Raw genomic sequence first — 20,500 nt, forward strand, 5'->3', positions numbered from 1 at the left:
TCCATAACTTCAAAGCTAAAATTGCATTTATAGATCTTTAGCTTTTGAGTGTTGTTAATTTCTTCTTGTATTTGCCATATGCTCAGAATAACAATCATACACATATATTTTTCTATACAGCGTATAATGAGGCTGCTATTATATAACAATTTATGTAACTTGTCTTTATATGTCAGCGTAGTTTCCAGGCTTTTGCTATTATAATAAATGCTGCAATGAAAAAGCTATGTTATAAGAAGGTATATCTATCTTTCTGTAGGATGAATTTTCAGGAGTAGAATTCCCATGTTAAAGGTCAAGCACATCTGTAATTTTCATAGATAAAACCAAATCACCATCCATGGAGTATATTAATTGGGCATTTCCACCAGCAATGTATGCCAGCACTTGTTTCCCAAGGGCCTATGAAACAGAGAATGGGGCATTATCAAATCTTTGGATATAGTTCCAATTAAAAGACTGACAAATGAAAGAAAAAGTGACAAATGATATTTCAGCATATTTTTGTTTGTATGGTGATTTATTTTGCTTACAACAGCAGAAAATGGTTCTCTTACAATTCTGAAAGTTTGAAGTCCAAAGTCAAGATATTAGCAAGGTCATGCTCCCTTGGAGGTCTCTAAGGAGGATCCTTCCTCTTTCAGCTTCTGGTAGCCGCACATATTTCTTGGGCTTTGGTGCATCATTCTACTTTTTTGCCTTCACGATGCACGCGGCCTATGTCTCTGTATCTTCACATGACCATCTGCTTATAAAAACACCAGTCATATTGCATTCGAGGACCACCCTACTACAATAAGACCTTACCTATTTAACTACTTCTGTCTGAAACACCTATTTTTCAAATAAAGTCACACTCTGAGACACTGGTGATGAGGAGTTCAGGATATCTTTCTCATTTCCTAACAACAACCAACAAATATTAGCTTAATGAATTTTTTAAAAAATGAATCTCAAACTGATATTTTTCAACAATAAAAGTGGGACTGATGGGGTGTCTGGGTGGCTCAGTGGGTTAAAGCCTCTGCCTTGGGTTCGGGTCATGATCCCAGGGTCCTGGGATTGAGCTCTACATCAGGCTCCCTGCTCAGTGGGGAGCCTGCTTCCTCCTCTCTCTCTCTGCCTGCCTCTCTGCCTACTTGTGATCTCTGTCTGTCAAATAAATAAATAAAATCTTTAAAAAAAAAAAAAAGTGGGACTGACTATAGGGTATTCTATATGGAAGATGCACAGCTAAAGCCAAAGCCAAGATAAAATACATTTCTATAGTTTTAAGTTTCACTATAGTGTCAAATTAATAGATATTCTATACTCCGAAACTAAAAGGAAACTAGAATAGACTCTAGGAAACCCTTCATTTCTAGTAATCATACACTTTTGGGGAATGTGTTATAGGAGGAGTAGAATTCCTACTTACATTCTTTAGAATCCAAAATGGGCAGAAACAAAAGGAATATTCTGACAGGAAAAATAAAAGGTCTCTTACTACAAGAGGTGGTGGGAACCAAAAAAATTAGGGGATCCAATAAATATCTCAGTTTTTTTTAATATTTCCAGTGTATTTTTTAAAAATATTTTATTTATTTGAGGGAGAGCCAGCACAAGAGAGCACAAGCAGGGGGTAGAGGGAGAGGGAGGAGCAGGCTCCTCCTATCTCCCAAGTGGAGCTGAGCAGGGAGCCCCATGTGGACTTGGGCTCAGAACCCTAGGATCACGACCTGAGCTGAAGACAGATGGTTAAGCAACTGAGCAAGCCAGGTGCCCCACTTCATGTATTTCTTTTATTGTGAAGGATACTGTCCAACTCTATATTTCTTTTTCTGAGTATTATCTTTTCATGATCCATGGGTTGGTTGTCTTGCTTAAGTTCTATAAGCTCTTCACATATTGGGAAGATTAGCTCTTACAATAAGTATTTTTCCTCTGTTATTTGGCTATTGATGTTTTTATGGTATATCATAATGTGCATAAATATTTTTAAAATCAGATGTACTAATAGCTTCTTTTTTGTGTTCTGAGTCTTGTATCTTGGTTAGAAAGCAATTTCCTAGTATTTTATTTTTTCTTAAGGATTTTATTTATTTATTTGACAGACAGAGATTACAAATAGGCAGAGAGGCAGGCAGAGAGAGAGAGAGGGAAGCAGGCTCCCCGCTGAGCAGAGAGCCCAATATGGGGCTCGATCCCAGGACCCTGAGATCATGACCTGAGCTGAAGGCAGAGGCTTAACCCACTGAGCTACCTAGGCACCTGCAGTTTCCTAGTATTTTAATTTTGCATGGGATCATGACCTGAGCTGAAGGCAGACACTTAACGGACTGAGCCACCCAGGTGCCCCTTACAATATGTATATTTTAAGTTAGAATAAATGTATCCATGTTTTTCCATATGAGTACTTAAACATGAAGTGAGTTTTCGTGTTCCTTATTCACCCATGTAATTTTAATCTTTATATCCAGACTTCTGGACAAAAGTTTTAAAATTCAGTAACACAGAAAACGAGTCTAGTGTTCAAAATATGTTTTGTTCTATGTTCTTAATCAAAATATATCAGACTCTTCCAAGGGATTAAGAAAGAAATGCTAAGTTGTTCTAATATACGTTGCAAGCGCTCAATATATGACTCCCAGCCCTTATTAGATATGTTGCTCTATAAATATATTGGTATCCATTTTCATGTTCTTGATGAAGATAGTTTATCTTCAGATGTACAAATGATTATTTACCCAATAAAATGTACCTCTGTGAAATCAAGTGTTCCCTATATGCACCTATGAATAACAAAAACAAAAACAACAACAACAAACCCCACCAAATTCTAAGCAATTGTCCTAATAATATTGAAAAGAACCAGGTGAACTGAAACCTATTATGGATTTAAAACCAAAGAGATGTTTCCTTTTGGAGTTACACCTGAATTAAATATGCAAGCTATGTGTGTTGAAAACATATCAGTTTGTAATTGGATCTTCCTTGAGGCCATTCAGACATGCACGATGGACATGGCTTTTGCTCTTGCAATTACTTTAAAATTAATGGGGAAGGAAACTATCTAGTGCCCTATCTCTCTTTCCATAATACATTTTTTTATTCTTCTCAAAGAAATGCATAGCCAAATGAAAAATAGACATTCAAATTGCCTTTTAAATTGTTTGAATTCCACTATTAAAGGAAACCTAAGGGGTGAAGTAAAAAATTAATTTGTTTTTCTAGTGAACATTTTTAGAATCTAGAAAAAAGTAGAAGATATTGTTATTTAGTATAATTGACAAAAATAGCCTCTGTGACCGCTCTCTAATCTGTTTGTCAATTACATTGTTTATATTAACATGTCATATCTACAAGAAACATTTTTCTAAATTTTGTTTTCCTTGCATTTTTTAAATAGATGTGTATGATATGCAGTTAGTTTTTATTTTTAGAATATGGCTGGATACATATTAAATGCTAAGTAAATATCTGTGTTTGTTGATCAAATGGATTCCATTATTGGATTTTTTTTCAAAAAGTACACTGTGCCATGGTATGTGTGGGTAGCTCAGTCAGTTAAGTGTCTGCCTCAGCTTGGGTCATGATCTGGAGTCTAGGGATTGAGTCCTGAGTCAGGCTCCTCACTCAGCAGGGGGTCTGCTTCTCCTCCTGCCCCTCCCCATGCTCATGCACTCTTTCACTCCCTCTCTCTCAAATAAATAAATAAAATCTTAAATTTAAAAAAAGCTACACTGTCTCGTTAGAAACTCTTAGTTCATAACCAGAATATCTGTTGGTATTTATTTTCAAAGCCATATAAAGACATCTAATAACTACCAAATGAAGTATTTAAATATTTCCATCACATTTTCGAAGAAAATAGATTAGTTGTGCAAAAATACCTTCATGTTAAAAAGTACCATAACTCTGTACTGACATTGCAGATATCCTCAAGTACAGTGGTTCTTTAATCACACTTAAAATTTAATTGCATAGTTTGCACTTAAAAATCACTGAAATTGGTTTAGAAGAACCTTCAAATACTTGCTTTCTCTATACTATGATTTTTAAAATTGAAATAAATTTCAGCTTATGATGTTCCAGAACAAGTTTTAACATCTGTGAATTTTAATTGATATAAATTTCAATTAAAATACCTAAAAAAGTGAAGAAATTATTTTTTACAAGTGGGTTTGCATACCATTTGAAGATTTGATGAATAATTGTTCTGAATATATGAATTATTTTAAAGTAAATAACCTCTGTAAGTGTTATCATAAATAATTTTCTGGTTCCTCTGATGAAACAGACGGAAGCAAGTAATTTCTAAGAGTTGAAGTGCCACAGAAACATTTTCTAATAATCCCAAATTTTCATAATCATGACTAGTGGCTTTAAATTTTTAATTTCTAACTCTCAAAATGATCTTATATTTAGGTTTCCAGTACCAGTTCCATCTCAGTTCAGTCCGGTTCTTAGAATGAAGATTTACGTCATCGTCGTCAGATTCTTAAAATTAGATAACATTTACACAAGGACTTTAGAAATTTTGGAAGCTACAATATTCTAAAAGATAGTAGAAAAGATTAGTAGACTAGCCCCAGAGTTTGTATATACTCATATGTGGGGATAGAACAACAACATAGCAACAATTAATAGACACCACAGACGGAAGTCACAGTATGCAACCTCAGAAAGCTGTCCCTGTGTCTACCTGTAAAGAACCGACATTATTAGACAGTACACTGACTACTGAATACCATAAGTTCTTTTGCCCTTTTCAGAATTATTTAGCAGAAAGGTCTAAAATGCTATGCTGATATTAGGCAGAGGGTATAGATATGAGGCAATGAGACAGACTTACCAGCATTCATATGGAATTTGATGGAAAAGAAATTCATCCATATGGATTAAGTGAATTGTGAAGAAAATACAACTGAATGGGAATGATGAGAATAGTGTTGTTGAGAAGAAAAATTCTGCTCCTATTGGATACAAGTCATTTCCCATGACAGGGAGAAGCATTAAAAGAGAGTATTTGTGTCCAGAAAGAACAAGGAAAAAAAAATTTTTTTTTTATCTTGACTTGTATACCAGGTCTTCGCCATCCACAAGGCAAATTCCTCAAGATTCTGTTATTTATTGAAGGGCTTAAAAAAATAAGTAAAGTTGAAGTTGGAAATCCAAGCTCAGATACTAGAGTACACAAGCCTAAGGTGTTTTAAAAATATTTCTGCCTTTGGCAAGTTAGGCATTCATTTCAGATTTCTCAGGATTCACTGTCAGTGCTAGGCCATTACCTCATTCATGGACAGCAACTTACCCATCTTGTTTTTCAGACCCTTTGCCTGTGATTCATTCTGAGGACAGTGATACTAGATAACATGTTTCTTGGGCAAGAATTTTGAGCTGATCTTCATTCTGCTAGAATAAAATACAAATATCAGTCTATTATTTAAGTTCCTTCAAACCTTAGTACTAGCCTGCCTTTCCAGCTTTGCCCCTTAACTGTGTTCTGTTGTGTACTGCATGCCCTATAAAAGCTGATCTATTTCTATTCCGTACGCATGCAGACTTAACCCACTTTCTTAATTTTTGAAGGAAAGGAAGCTAATTATATTGTATAACTGTTATGTCCCCACTCTGTACGAGACTCTTTTGTACATATTATGTGAAGTGGTTGTTAAATGAGATAGGTAGGTATTATTGATCTTTAGCTGTATAGAGCTGGGGACCCTGAGGTTTTTAGAGTGTAAATAACTTTCTTCTTATCACGTAGCTAGTAAAAGAGCAGACTCTGGAAACAATTTGCATGAATTAGTGTCCACACCTCTCTCTCGTCAACATACCACTTGACCCATGTTATTTATTCTTTTACAACATGTTCTTTCCACATACTAATATCCACACTCAAATTTTTCTTCCCAACAAAGCTCTTGTTTTCCTGCAGTTTCTTTTGTCTTCACTGAATTATTATAAAAATCTTATATCATAAATATTTATCATAACTATTATTCATGTTCATAACTAGTTTCACTCAATTTTAAAGACTTCGACTACAATAGTAACTACTTGAAAGTTGAAAATATGTCTTTTTAAATTTTGTACTCTCATGGAGGGTACCAAAATTGTATAGGGTAACCCTTAGACAATACTGAAGATAAGTGAATGAATGAGTGAAAGAATGGCTAGCTATTCCCTGTGAATACTCCTAAACTACATACAGTTATTAATAAAGTAATATATAGCAAAATAAGCATTCTAGTGCTCTGCACGACTGTTTGAGTTTGCTGATGATGAATGTGATGACCATGAATTGACCTTTTCTACGGTAGCCGTTATAGAAATCTAAGATACCATTCCATTTCTAAAATATTGGTTAATTTTCAGTGGCTGGTTTCAAATGTCAGATCAGGATTGGATGCCTTCTTGCAGCTACTTTATGAGGTACTTCTTTTCGCACTGCTACTTTCTAACCCCTGCAGTGTGTATCTAGCCACAAAGCCACACACATTCCTTTGACTCATAGCCTCCTGAAGCAAATAAGTTAACAATAGGGGTCTTCTGTGATACCATATATCTTCTTTCAGGGTTCATTTTAACTCATTTTGCCTGAGTCGGTGGTAATATCATTTATTGCTACATATTAAAAACACAAAAGCATAAATAACATTAATTCAGACTTTTTCTGGTTAATGCCTCTAACTGAATGCCCTTGACATCAGGATCAGTGTAGAATATTAAAATAACATTGACATGAATATTTAATATAAGAACTTGCATATAAATCACGGTTTCAAATTTAATATATCTGATGGTAATAATAAAGCTCATTATAAAAAGTAGAGGAGATAAGAAAGAAAAAATGATAAGACAAATGATTTCTATATACGAATTATCCTATATGAGACTAGTAAGTGAAAAATGGAAGATTTAATTAAAGTCACTACTGTATCTTGAGTAAATCATAAGGAACACAATCCAGCCTGCTCCTTGATCAGAGGTATATTTGAGTTTTTTATTAGGTATTAAGGGATGGTTTCCCTAATTTTATTTAGTCATTTGTTGTTATATGCCTTTAGTATAATTGTCATTAATTAACATTATTCTTGCTAATTAGGAAGACAATAGATATCTTCAAGGGAGGTATAGTATCTAGGAAAGTAGAATTGAGTATTAATTCCCCTAATTATACAAAGTAGAAATTCATAAAATTCTAAGTGACTAAATAAGAGTTATTACCAAATTTACTAGATTCTGATATGTTAAGTCAAATTTAGTTTTTTTCAAATAATTGAACATGCCTAGAAACAAGTTATCCTATGCAGAAATGAGAGTAAAGATATGAGTTAGTCTTAGCCCCTCCTGCAAAGGCTATTTAGATTTTGTTATTGCCAGATTAATTCCAAGTAGTTGAGAATAAGTTGTACTCACTTGATTTAAGCAAAAAAAAAAAAGGGGGGGGAGGGTGAGTACCTATTAGAATGTCACTTCATAAAGATTCTGCTAATGGGTTAATCTTACAGTGACAATTCCTATCAGGTTATTCCTGACAGGTTAATCTTACAGTGATAATTCCTATCAGTGATATTCCTATCACTAAGATAATGAGCACCAAATCTGCTGTGTCTACCTGGTAACCTAGACATTAATAGATCCTGAGGCAATAACATGGTAGAAGGAGACTTGGCTGTGAATATAATGAGAACCGGATTCAGATCCCAGCTTAATTACTTCCTAACTTTAGCTTGGCAAATTGTTTATCCTTCTCAAACTTGCCTCCTTATCAGTTAGATATGATAATATCTGTTGGACAAGATTGTCCTGAGGACTACATGAGTTAATGTGGAAAACCAGCAGCACTGTGCCAGGCACGATTCAAAAAAGTAGCAGTTATTCTTATGACCTGATGAATTTCCTTAGCATGTGACTTTCTCTTTTTAACAAGTAACTTTAGAGGGACAATGTTTACTAACAACTGAAATCTATAGCTGAACTAAATACAGATCTTACAGATTAAATGTCTTACAGAAATTGAGTTTCATTTATAAAGAGAAAAAAACAAAATCCATAAATGTTATTTGGAAGTTGATAATTATTCCTTCCCCCCTGGTGGTAGAATCCATAGGCTTGGATGATTTATTCTAGGTCTAGTATGTTTGTGTTTTCACTCTCGATAGCATATTGCAGTGTTCTCTCCAGGATATCCATGCTGGCTGTTGCTGAACTTGTTCTTCCATATCAGTCCTGAGCTGTTACCGACACCTCTGTGCTTCTTTTCCTGTAATTTTGCTAAGATTAATCAGTAAGCTATAAAGTGTTTCTGCCCTAACTACCAGCATCCACTAGGACCTCTTGGTCTCTATTATCTTCTTTAATCCCGATTGCCATTTACTGTTATTATTGCTATCATGGCTACTGTTTGTTATGGAACAAATTTAGGTAGTCCTTGAAGTTCTCTTGCAACTCAATAAGCTACTTTTGGCCTTCTCCTAACTCTTCATGACTACTTTATGTTGAAGGTAGGAGAAGATGTTTCTAGCTCTCTGTGAACTTAAATAGAAAATAATAGCTATTATTCTGCTGACAGAAAAAAAAAAAAAAAGAAAGAAAGAGGAAAAGAAAAAGAGAAAGAGAAAAAGAAAAAGAAAAAAAAAGGTGTTTGGGGTGTTTTTGGTTGGTTTTCCTGCCTTCCTTTCCAAATAACCCCCACAGCTCCCTGCTCCATAAAGGACTAGAAAAAATTAAAGTGACCAGTTACCCTGTAGCTAAAGCTTTTTTTTTACTTTTTCTTTTTTTTTCCCAGACTCTTGGCTCTGCCTTTCCTACTCAACAGTCACATTCCCTATTGACAGAATTGATTTGATACTAATGTAATACTAACTGAATTTTTTAAAAGTCCACTAGGCATTGTGATAAGTTCTTTGCCTATACCATATAATTTAGCTATTATACATGCATGTTCATTTCTAAATTAAAAGTATCCGCATCATTTAGGTTAGACTAATATCGTGCATCCAAATCAAATAAGGTTTGGTAGCAACATTAACTTTTGAAATATCTATAAAATCAAGGCAAGGATATTTAATCTCACCTTTACCTCCCAATAAACTGGCTTCAGTTGCTTAAAGAATGGGATTCAGAAGGACTGGGAGTCTTTTTTCGGTCCAGACAGGAAGGAATACAGTAATGTTATCAGTTTCCTGTGGCTGCTAGAACTAGTTAACACACACTTGGTGACTGAAAACAACAGAAAGATGTTATTTTACATTTCTGGAGGCCAGATTTCTGAAATCTAGGTGTTGGTAGGTCGGCATACCCTCTAGAAGTTCTAGAGAAAAACCTGTTCTTTGCCTTCTCTAGCTGCCGGTGGCCACAGCTGAGCCTTGACTTGTGGCTTCATCACTGTAATCTCTGCCTTCTCCTTATGGTGCTTTCTTCTCTGTATCTCTAATCTCCTTCTGCCTCTCTCCTATAAGGATACTTGTAGTGGCATTAAGGCCCACCTGGATAACCTAGGATGATCTCCTCTTGTCAAAACCCCTAACTTAATGGTATCTGTACAGACCGTTTTCCCAAATAAGGTAATATTCACAGGTTCCTAGGATTAGAGTGTGAACATATTTTAGGATTCTTTATCAATGTTTGCCATGGGCAAGGGGAGTGGGTATTGGATTAGCATACATGCCATGTTTTCCATCAGTGACCCAAACTATCATTTTACAAATACATGTTAGGTTATTTGTCCAAGATTACTGCATCAGATCCCAGCAGGAGTCACATGGTATACAAAGTTGGAGTAATGGTACAGAGTTAAGCAAAGGGGTTTTAATAAAGGTATGAGCAGGTTTGAGGAACACCAACAAGGATTGTTGAACTATCTCAAGACTAATAATGGAACTTCTAGGCATGAAAGAACAAAGGGAAGGTTACCCTGATCTGACAGCAACCGTGGCCTTTGAGGACTGCAGGAAAGTGAATGGTGAAGTTTACTAACCTCATTCTCTTCTCTCATCAATACTCTGCTCTTGCTTTTCATTGGCTGACCCCAAATAAAAGCCAGGAGACAAGGTATCCTGTTGTCATCTATTTGTTCAGTTTCACTGGACACATGAAAAAGTGAAGAAGGAAGGAGAATGAATATGGAGGGGAAAAAAAATAGCAGGCCAGTCCCATAAATCATTGGCATCATAGCTGAGAGAAAAGTCTAAATTCCTTTATTATAGAATTATTATAGGATTTATTATCATTTTCAACATGTCAAATTTAATTCAACAAATATTTGTTGAGTACATGCAATGTTAAAGCTCTCCATATGGCACCACAAAAATGCCTAAGTTTTTTGCAGGTTATAGCAAAAATAGACTGGAAGTAATGAAAAAAATCAGCATCCTTTTTGTAGTAGTGATGAAAGTCTGAACTAAAGTAGAGGTCAGAATAAAAATGCATAGAACCATATAGATTTGAACTCCATTGGAAAAAACAATTAATTATTGGTAAAATATTTGAAGTGAGTAGATTATAAAACAATGGGAAAAGAATGGCAAACAGGAATCTAAGATTCAAAACCCAAATTAGAAAATATTCTGAAACTTATAAAATTAGCAGTTAGCAGACAAGCTCTTATAGAGAAATTTACTTTGCGCCTTAAATTTAGGGTACAGTAGGATATCTGTGTCAAGATGACTAGGAAGCATTTGAAATATGGGTTGGTTCCTGGGATGAAGTAGGTTGGGAAGGGAGGAATATAATAAATATAATAAAGATTCTGTTCACTTATTAAGAAAATTATATCACTTTCTTACTATGAGTTATATACTCTGTAAGAATTTGGTAATAGACTAATGAATATGATAAAGTAATATTACTACTTTCAGAGAGATCATCAGCGGTGGCAGACATTTAACAAATAATAAAAATGAAAAAGGAGATACACATTTATAAAGAGATATTTGTTCCTGCTCAGAGATGACAGTTGAAATTACACGTAAGGAAAAGAAAGCTTAGAGTATGGGCATAGCAAAATTTTTATGTTTGAGATATTTTTGACAGATATCTTTTTATTTTTTTATTTATTTTTTATTTATTTTCAGTGTAACAGTATTCATTGTTTTTGCACCACACCCAGTGCTCCATGCAATCCATGCCCTCTCCAATACCCACCACCTGGTTAACCTCCCACCCCCCCCCACCCCTTCAAACCCTGAGATTGTTTTTCAGAGTCCATAGTCTCTCATGGTTCACCTCCCCTTCCAATTTCCCTCAACTCCCTTCTCCTCTCTAACTCCCCTTGTCCTCCATGCTGTTTGTTATGCTCCACAAATAAGTGAAACTATATGATAATTGACTCTCTCTGCTTGACTTATTTCACTCAGCATAATCTCTTCCAGTCCTGTTCTGGACAGATATCTTACACAGATATTTTGGATATGACTACAGTGGATTTTGTTTTCTAGCCTATAAATAGCATTGCTACTTTTAGAGCTTCAGACTAAATCAAATCATGAAAAACCACACACCTTTACAGTGGACTCCATATATTTTTGATAACTGTGTCAAATTTCTTAAAATTGTAAAAATAGATAAATGCAAGATATTACAGATGAAAGGAAAGAATATTAGGGACAAAGTCATGGTAGCATTTCCACATTGAGGGTATGGAAGGAAAAAGCTAAAAGCAGGTACCAGTAATTGTAATGAAAGTTCTCAGAGAGACTGAAGATTTAAGATAGAATAAAATATTAACATCAGCCACAGAAAGGATTTTCAAAAGGTAGCATGGTCAATGACATAAAACAGTGCAGAAAGTGGGTTAAAAGAAATGTACAAACTCAGGAAAATGTAAAAATGGGAGACTGGTAAAAAGGAGGTTAGTGGTGCTTTTTTCAAGAGTGATTTGAACAGTTAGAATGCATTAAGTTGCAGAAAAACTAGAGTTTTAGAGAATGAAGGACTATAAAATGAAGAAATATCAATTTACTAAATTGGTAAATATTGCCAAAGAAACGAAATGGAAAATATTTAGGGAACTTTCATTTTTAGAATATAGGATATCTAAGTATTCTTACAGATAGAGTGAAGGTACCACTATGAGGTGAAGATGAAGTTGTATTAGAGATAAACAATGGCAAAATCATTCACAGGAACAAAATGAGAGGATGTCAAGAGTATATTAAACAGAGTATATATTGTGAAGGGCAGAAGGTTTTTCTTGTTATTTGTGGGTTTTTTTTTTTTCCTACTCAAGAGATACACATCATAATTAATGTAATAGAGTCAATAAGAAATTAAAAAGATAACCAAGGGCTATTTTGGGAGGATCAGATCAGGAGATTTAGGACAAAGCTCCATGAATTGATTTTTTTCCCAAACAATACTTGAAAGTTTGAAGAAAATTAAGATGTTGGGAGTTGCCTCTGGCCAAGGAGTAGCACAATGGGAATATCAAGGGGACAAAATTATATGATGACGGTACATGCTTTACTGCAATAGTCAACAGTGCAGTTCAGGCTGAGAGAGAAGTAAATGAAGCATAACTGAAAGCAGGCATTAAAAAAATGATGAAAGAATCCAGTCTTCTTCCCTCTACTGCAAAATCTTTCCTGATCTGGCTTCCACTTGCATTTCCAGTCTCATCTCATTGCCATCAGAGCTTTTGCCAAATTCCAGACACTTGAGTCTTAGCAGATCTTCCCAAATTCATCTAGCTCTTTCGCTCTTTCCTTCTATGTGTCTGTGTGGCCTCTTATCATTCAGATCTCAGGACACAGTTCCTGACCACCTTTATTTAAAGTTGCTCTGTAGCCACCATTTTAATATTACAATATTCTATTTATTTTGTCCATAACTTTTAATATGACTTAATATTACTTCCATATCTGTTTTATATTTGTTTCTCCTGTATATTGGTTGCCTCTGCCAGTAGAGTGAAAGCTTCATGACAATAGAGATGGCATGATAGACCCAACTTCAGTACCAGTGGCAAGCACGTGGCAGGTCCACAATACTTTTAAGTGAAGAAATGCGTAACAGAAGGGTAGGAAAACATAAAGATGAATGGATAATCAGTTCACCCAGGGGTAAGGGAATGTAGGAAACCCAGCCGGAAAGCAGAAATCTACATAGAGAAGAATTACTCATGAAGTTCTTCATTGTGCAGCACAGTTAGTAGTGTCTGAACCTGATATCCAGCTTCTGAGTGGGTGAATGGTGGAGAATGGGGATGGAAAACTTTCAACACCGAAAGTTAGAAGGATCCTAATCTTGAATGTTCATGCCCACCCACAGGATGCAGAGATTAGAAAAGAATGCTGAGCCCAGCCAGCAATGTGGACAGACTTAAACTTTATGGCATATCCATTGAGTCTGTCTAGTTGCTGTTCACCTACTCACACAAGTAAATTATTATTTATTCTAGATGTGAGGAAACAGATGCAGATTTCATTTATTTTATTATCTAGATACCATCTGCAGCAAAACATGTTTGTAAAACATTATTATGGACCAATAATTTTATTTCATCTTTCATCACTGCTGTCAGCATTATCGCCTTTGTTTTCTTCATCCCCATCACCCTCGCTATCTATAGCGGAGGCATTTGTGCCCAGCATTCACAAATCTGCTGACTGTTGCATTAAACACAGTTTTATGTCTACATTAATTGTCTATTTTTTCTTTTCCTCTCTCCCCCTTTTTATATTCCTTATCCGTGATGCAATGAGATTTTACCCATTTTCAGCTGGAGGGTATTGAAGTAATGGTCCATAGACATAATGAAACTGTGAAAGTTTGGCTGAAGTTAACATTTTTAAGAAACAAAAGAGCCCATAAGTTTTCACTGGCCATATGCTTTTTTTCTTTTTTACTTTTTGTGAAACCACTAACCAGCATGAGTGAGAAAAGAAGTTTAAGTGGCAAGGTATAAACATCTGAAGGCTGGGCAAAATGATACCTTAATGTGACAAATGGTATTGCTTATTTTTATTTTGTACAGAAATACCTTCCCTTCAGACACAAATGGAGACACAAACAGCATAGGCGAGAGAATAATGGCACACATGCTTCAGAGCTTTTTGTCTATGCCCTGCTCGCCCCTTGATAGTTAAGAAAAAAGGTGTCCTTATTCAAACCAGACTCATTATAAAGAAAAATGTTCTTGCTTTAGAGTTTTCAGTGTAGCACCTGTTAACATCCTTCCCCTCTGTCCAATGAGAAAACTCTTTAATTCACCTACAAGAAAAAATTTTACAAAGCAAAAGGGAAAACAAAGACAGAAACTAATTTTATTTCTGAAAAAAAAAATAGATAATGCACCTGTCAACTTGTATTTATTCCAGTGGCCTTCGGTGACATTTTCTAGTGACAGCAGCAAAGATTCCAAAATTGCTTCCACAGGCCCCACACAGCGATAGGTAACAGGGGACATTATTAACTTCAACACAGAGCAATTTATTGAAATCCAACACTCCATTATTAAAATATTGGAATTTTTTTCCCTTTCCATCCCACTCATCACTCTAAATGAATCCACGTTCTCTTTTCTTTATCTCTTTCCCTATCCCCCAAAAAAGCCATCTGCGATTTCCTTTATGAAAAAAATAAAACCTACAATTAGTGTCTTGTTCATCTTTTCTTTTTCAAAAAAAGAGAACTATTATGCAAATACTCTGCAATTTGGTTTCAAATACCCTTTGTAGTGTGATGAGCAATTTTTCTTAATACAACCCCAGCTTTTTTGCCAGGACTGACTAATAGATTTTTTTCAAAGAGAACTTTCATGTGACTTTTTTACACTCTTCTGATGTAAACTTTTCACAGGCATATTTAGAATGGAATTATCATTACTCCTTGAGTTGTAAAAGAAAAAAAAAATTGTTTATGTATTTCACCCTGAAAAAGAAGCCTGAAATAACCCCTAAATCTTTCTTTTACCTTAAATTCCATCACCTTCTTTCCCAAGAAATGGTCTGTACCAAGGAATACTCTCAGGAAATCAGAGATACATGTTTTCTTTGGCTTTTTCGGAAAGCATATTATAAGTGATGGCAGTTTACCTTTTAATGTAAATTTGTTGTTTGATTTTAGTTGCTCCTCAGGAAATATAGTACAATTTGACCCAATTCTTCAGGTGTTTGGAGGTGTCTTCTTGTTAACCAGATAAGCATCTACAGTGTGAAGTACTGATGGAACTGAAATTTATTAAGTATAGTATCATAAGAAGAAGCAACTGCACTAAGAATCAGAAACCTTGAACCTTAAACCTGATCCTGGTACTTATCAAATATAACCTGGGCAGTAAGCCCACCCAGCTTTGGTTTTCTCCTTTCACAGCTGAGAATTACTACGTCCTTTGACTGCTTCTAGTGTTACAGTGGGGATCAAACCACAACTGCAAGTTACTATGTTTGCAGTGGATTATAGATACATCTTAAGGCTATGTTCCAGAGGTCTGCAATTTTCATATTTCCTGCAGTAGCTTCATCTGGAGAGCTTGCTACAAATGCAGATTCCTGATCTATTTCTAGCCCTGATTATCTGGGAGTGGGGCCAGGATAGCTACCTGTAATGATAATCCTGGGTGATGGTTATGCTCATAAAAGACTGAGAGCCACTAGAAGAGAAACAGAAAAAATGAAATCATTATAAATTTAACTTAATTAGATAATATCTAATTTGGTACTTAATTAAATTAGATATTTAATTTGATTACATGTTTTGCTTATCTGTTGGTGTGTATGTGTGCATATCATAATTTAGTGAAGGAACCTTCTGGTTTATACTTTTAATATTAATGTTAATAATTAATAACAATACAGTATTACTTGGCTAACATAACTATCTGTACTCTCCTTATAACTACATGGATTTGCCTTATTTCAAATGTTTACTAAAATATTAAGTAAGTAAAACCAAAATGTTTCGACCTTTTAGATCCAAATGGAGCCCTATTCATAGTAATTACTCAAATTTCTGGCCTGGCTGATTATGCGGAAACTCCAACCCCTAAAGGAGTCCCCCCATATAGTTCGGGCACTTCCTGGGTGCCTCATATGTACCTATAAACCAATGTCCCAGTCACAGTCTTCCTGTGATATTTGCAGTGTCCTTCCTTACCAGCCTGGCCCCCATGTGGAGATTCTCTCCTCAATGAGCCAGAAAGGACCTCCACCTAGCACTCTGGACTGGTACCACCACTGCCAGCACCTGAGGACACCAGTGTCCTTGCCAGAGGTGATGCCCTTCAGTGCTCCCTGGGCTGCCCTTGCTGTGGTGGGCTGAGCAAGGAAGCATAGACACTGGTATTTTCCCCCCTTCTATGACTCCGGCTCCCTGGGGCCACTGAGGAAGGAAGGGGGAATTGTAGCATCTACTTGAAAGCCATCTGGAAAACAACAATTTCAACTTCTGCTCACAGAGGCTCAAGAACAGTCTTTTGAATTGGGCCGACACCTTTTTACCAGCTTTTTGTTTCTGTTTGACCTTATCTCCCTTCTTTCTCAAAGATACTTGCCCATTTTGCCCCACTCGTCCTCGCTCAAAAAAGTAAAAGGTTATACCTCACCTAAGATGCTGGCTGGATCCAGTCAATCGGTATACTCCATCAGACATGCACCATAATTGTCAATAATCTTTAGACTCAGCTGAAATCAACACCACTAAAACAGTAGGGGAGATTAAGAGTTCATAATGTCCTCTCAAATAGCTCTAAGGTAATAATAATAAAAATCAAGTACTTCTATAAGGCAAATAATAAAAGACAGAAGTCCAGAGTGACTGTCCATTCCTTTTCCTGCTTGTTTTCCACTGCCCAAAGTAATCACTTACAATTTCTCAGCAATTTATTTTTTTCATATAATTCTGTTTCTAAATATTATGCTTACATTGTCAACTCTTGATTTTTCCATTTGATGCATCATATACTAACTTGTCACCAGGTAAGTTAGTGACAGGAGCAACGGGAATGTACCTTTCACCTTCTTCCCATCACCCCCTTGCAGAATTATAGTATACCTCCCTTCCCTTCATTTTCCAGGATAGTAGTATGGTGTTTGTATGTTTAAACATTCTGTATTTATGTCCTTACGCTTATGTAACTATTCCCAGTAATGCTTTATAATGAATACATGATTTTCTTTTCTTGTGTATGTCTTGTACTGCACATCAAATCAATTTCTTCATTTTACTTTTGCTTAGGTTTCTGTGCATCCATCCTAATTTGACCTTCAACTTGTGCCAAATATACATGTATTTAAAATGCATTTTAAACTCATTGGGTATTCTATCTTCTCCATCTTCTTGGATTACATTTTCCAGATCACTGTGTCTCACTCCATTCTGGACTGACTGCTGTCTTGGTCTCTTATACAGTTCTTATTCTGGAATATCCCTTCACTGTCATTTTTTGTTTCTTCAATTAAATGTCCTCTTTTAATGGCTCCCTCTATATAATGAACACATCTAACAGAGAAAGGAAGTACGTGAGATAAGTTTGTAGTTTTTTAAAGGTTTATTTATTGCGGGGGGAGCATATATAGGGGGAGGGCAGAGGGAGAGAATCTCAAGCAGACTCTCTGCTGAGCCCAGTGCCCAACACCAGGCTTGATCTCATGACCCTGTCATCATGACCTGAGCTGAAACCAGTCATCCAACACTCAACTGAATGAGACACCCAGACTTAGCCCCCTGAGATAAGTTTAATAACAGACATACCTGAACATATCTGTATATCCACCCACTTAATTGAAATTTTGCTGGATTTGTAATTTGAGGTTTAAACAGTTTTAAGCTTCAGAATTTTGAAGTCACAGCTCCATTTAGGAGAAGGAACTGGAAGGTGGCCCCAATTTTCTCCACATATAAATTCACATAATCCTGCTATTTTCATCAGAGTACTTCTCTTTCCATTTTTGCCTACTATCTGTAATCCACAGTCCTTTTGACAGAGGGGCGGAGATCTGTACTCTTAGGTGCCTCCTAAATATGCTTTGAAATGATCCTGCTGATGTCAGTTTCTCCCTCTGTTCCATTTGGAGAGATTTGTGGTACTAACACTACCTGTGCCTTTGGTGGTGTACACATGTGGTCTGAATTGGATTTCTTCTCAGTTTCCCTCCCTGCTGCATTAGGGTTGAGGTGTCTTACATATGCTGAATTGATTACGACTAGTAAGCCACATCCTACTCCTGTTATTCTATCTTCATTGCCTCCTCTCTATGACTGTTGGTGTCTTCCTCTTTATTGATTCCTTTATTGCTAGTATAGTGGAATTGAGAGGAAATGGAAATAAATTTGTATATTCAATTTGCCATGACATCTTAAACAAAAGGTCAATATAGCTTTCTCTCCTCAAGTTTTTTTGTTTTGTTTTGTTTTGAAAAATTTTAAAGTTACAGAAAATATTCGAAAATGCTACAATAAATAATAATCCTCATGGCTTCAGTGTAAACTGATTGATAATAAATTGCCATATATGTGCCACCCCCTGTGTGTGTGTGTATGTGTGTGTGTGTGTGTGTGTGTGTAAGGTCCTGTTTCAAATTGTAGTAAAGATACTTAAAATACCTTTTAACTAGAGGCTAACTTTAGGATGCACTACTTAACTATCATATGTCCAATTTTATCTTCATTGAACCAAAGTGACATGATTATGATAAAGAAATTAGAGCTGTTTTCTCACTTTATGAAATAATAAAGTTGGAGTAGACAATTTTTTATAGTATCACTTAGCTTTCAAATTTTATGATTCTATGAATAATACATCACTTATAATTTTAGAAATGAAATAAATTTGAATAAAGATAAAGTTAGGGAATAAAATGTCTTATTAAAAGGCTTATTTTTCTGCATAAATTCACAATGGCATATTGCTTATAATTGTTTAAGTTTTGATATTTATAATTTATAAATTATATCTGTGTATGCTCTCTAAATCCATACTAATAATGGATGAATTAACTTTGGGTCACCTTTTACAACATTCAAATAACTGCATTTGTATAGATTATTGTATTCTAGAACTAAAGACCAAAAATTAAAAATCCACAGTATAAGCTAGGTTTCAGTATCAACTAATTTAGCAGTAAATAAAATCAAATACTGTGCATCTTGCAAAAGAGAAAACACTAACATTAATATTATATGCATTTAATTCTATGACATTTTCCATTTTAACAAAAGTGTCATCTTTATTTTTCACTTAATTTTACTTGAGTTAAATCACTTTAAGAATATAATAGTTGCATTAATGTCTTTTCATTTTTAATTGATTCCATTGAATGAGAGTACCTTTTCAAAATTATGATCAGCACCATTAATATAGAGCTACAAGGAAATTTGAGTTGAAATGATGGTGTTATTTATTAATTTTTTTTATAGGAAGCTTTGATCATGGCAAGTATGGACCATCCACACTTAGTCCGGTTATTGGGTGTGTGTCTGAGCCCAACCATTCAGCTAGTTACACAGCTTATGCCCCATGGATGCCTGTTGGATTATGTCCATGAACACAAGGATAACATTGGATCCCAGCTGCTGCTTAACTGGTGTGTCCAGATAGCTAAGGTAAGTGTCTAACACTTCCCATGGAGATAACTCCCCTAACTTGCTTTCTCCTATTCTAGGGTAGTATGGATACTGAAAATATGTATAGTCTTTCAATAGATTTAAGTAAAATAAATTGCTTTTGCCATATTGGAAGATATAGGGAAGTATTTGCATTCAAAGCACAGATCAAGCACATATTATACATCTTTGGATTACTTTACTGCCAACTGTGGTATATGGACCAGATGCAAAAACAAATAGCTTACTGGTCAGGAGAAAAAAAAAGAAAAAGTTATACCAAATTTGTTTGGTTTTTGTTTTCATTTAAATATAATTTAAATAACAAAATCCAAGAAAACAAAGATTGAATGTCTGAATTGTTCCATTTTTAGATGATTTTATTAAGATAGTGGGTACATTCAGTTCTCAGTATTACAGATCAACAAGTTTTAAATATTTTCCTAGACATTTTGATAATTCTCAATTAGTCTTTAATGGTTGGGGGGTTGAGTTCGTGCAAGGCATGGCATGTAACGTACATAACGGAAGTGCCATGGATCTCAGCACCTGGGGTGATAGGGACGGCCATCTGTGATGAGCTGGAGAACACCTACTGTCCTCTGTAGGACTGCATTTTTTTCCCACCAAAGTCATGAGGTCTTCCAATTTTTCAGAGGGGCAGAATTCTGGATTTTTTTTTTTAATGTGACTTCTCCAAATTTAAAACTTGGCTCAAACTTTTGAATTGTTCTGGAAGCCAAATAAAGCATTTATGTCCTGAAGTCCACCAGTGTGAAACTTCTGTTGTAGACTTTTTATAGCCAAAGAACTCATTTATTTGTTTATCTCATATTTATTGATTATCTATACCTAGAGTATTTCTTGAAAATTTTCTCCTAGATAAATAGTTCTGAGATGAGTTTTAATTCTCTGTTTCAACTTTTATTTACATCAAATTTGACTTAATTTCAAAAACCGATTTATATAT

The 20,500-nt window shown here is 35.3% G+C and overlaps 1 protein-coding gene across 1 annotated transcript in view; it reads left to right on the forward strand.

Moving 5' to 3' along the window:
* ERBB4 (erb-b2 receptor tyrosine kinase 4) overlaps positions 1–20,500 on the forward strand; it is a 1,180,328-nt gene that overhangs the window by 996,497 nt on the left and 163,331 nt on the right. Inside the window, exon 20 of the mRNA XM_059168147.1 lies at positions 19,345–19,530. Within this exon, the coding sequence (XP_059024130.1) occupies positions 19,345–19,530 (186 nt within the window). The remainder of the gene's footprint in view (positions 1–19,344; positions 19,531–20,500) is intronic.

This window comes from Mustela lutreola, chromosome 3 (genome assembly GCF_030435805.1).
Source record: "Mustela lutreola isolate mMusLut2 chromosome 3, mMusLut2.pri, whole genome shotgun sequence".
Classification (NCBI taxonomy): domain Eukaryota; kingdom Metazoa; phylum Chordata; class Mammalia; order Carnivora; family Mustelidae; genus Mustela; species Mustela lutreola.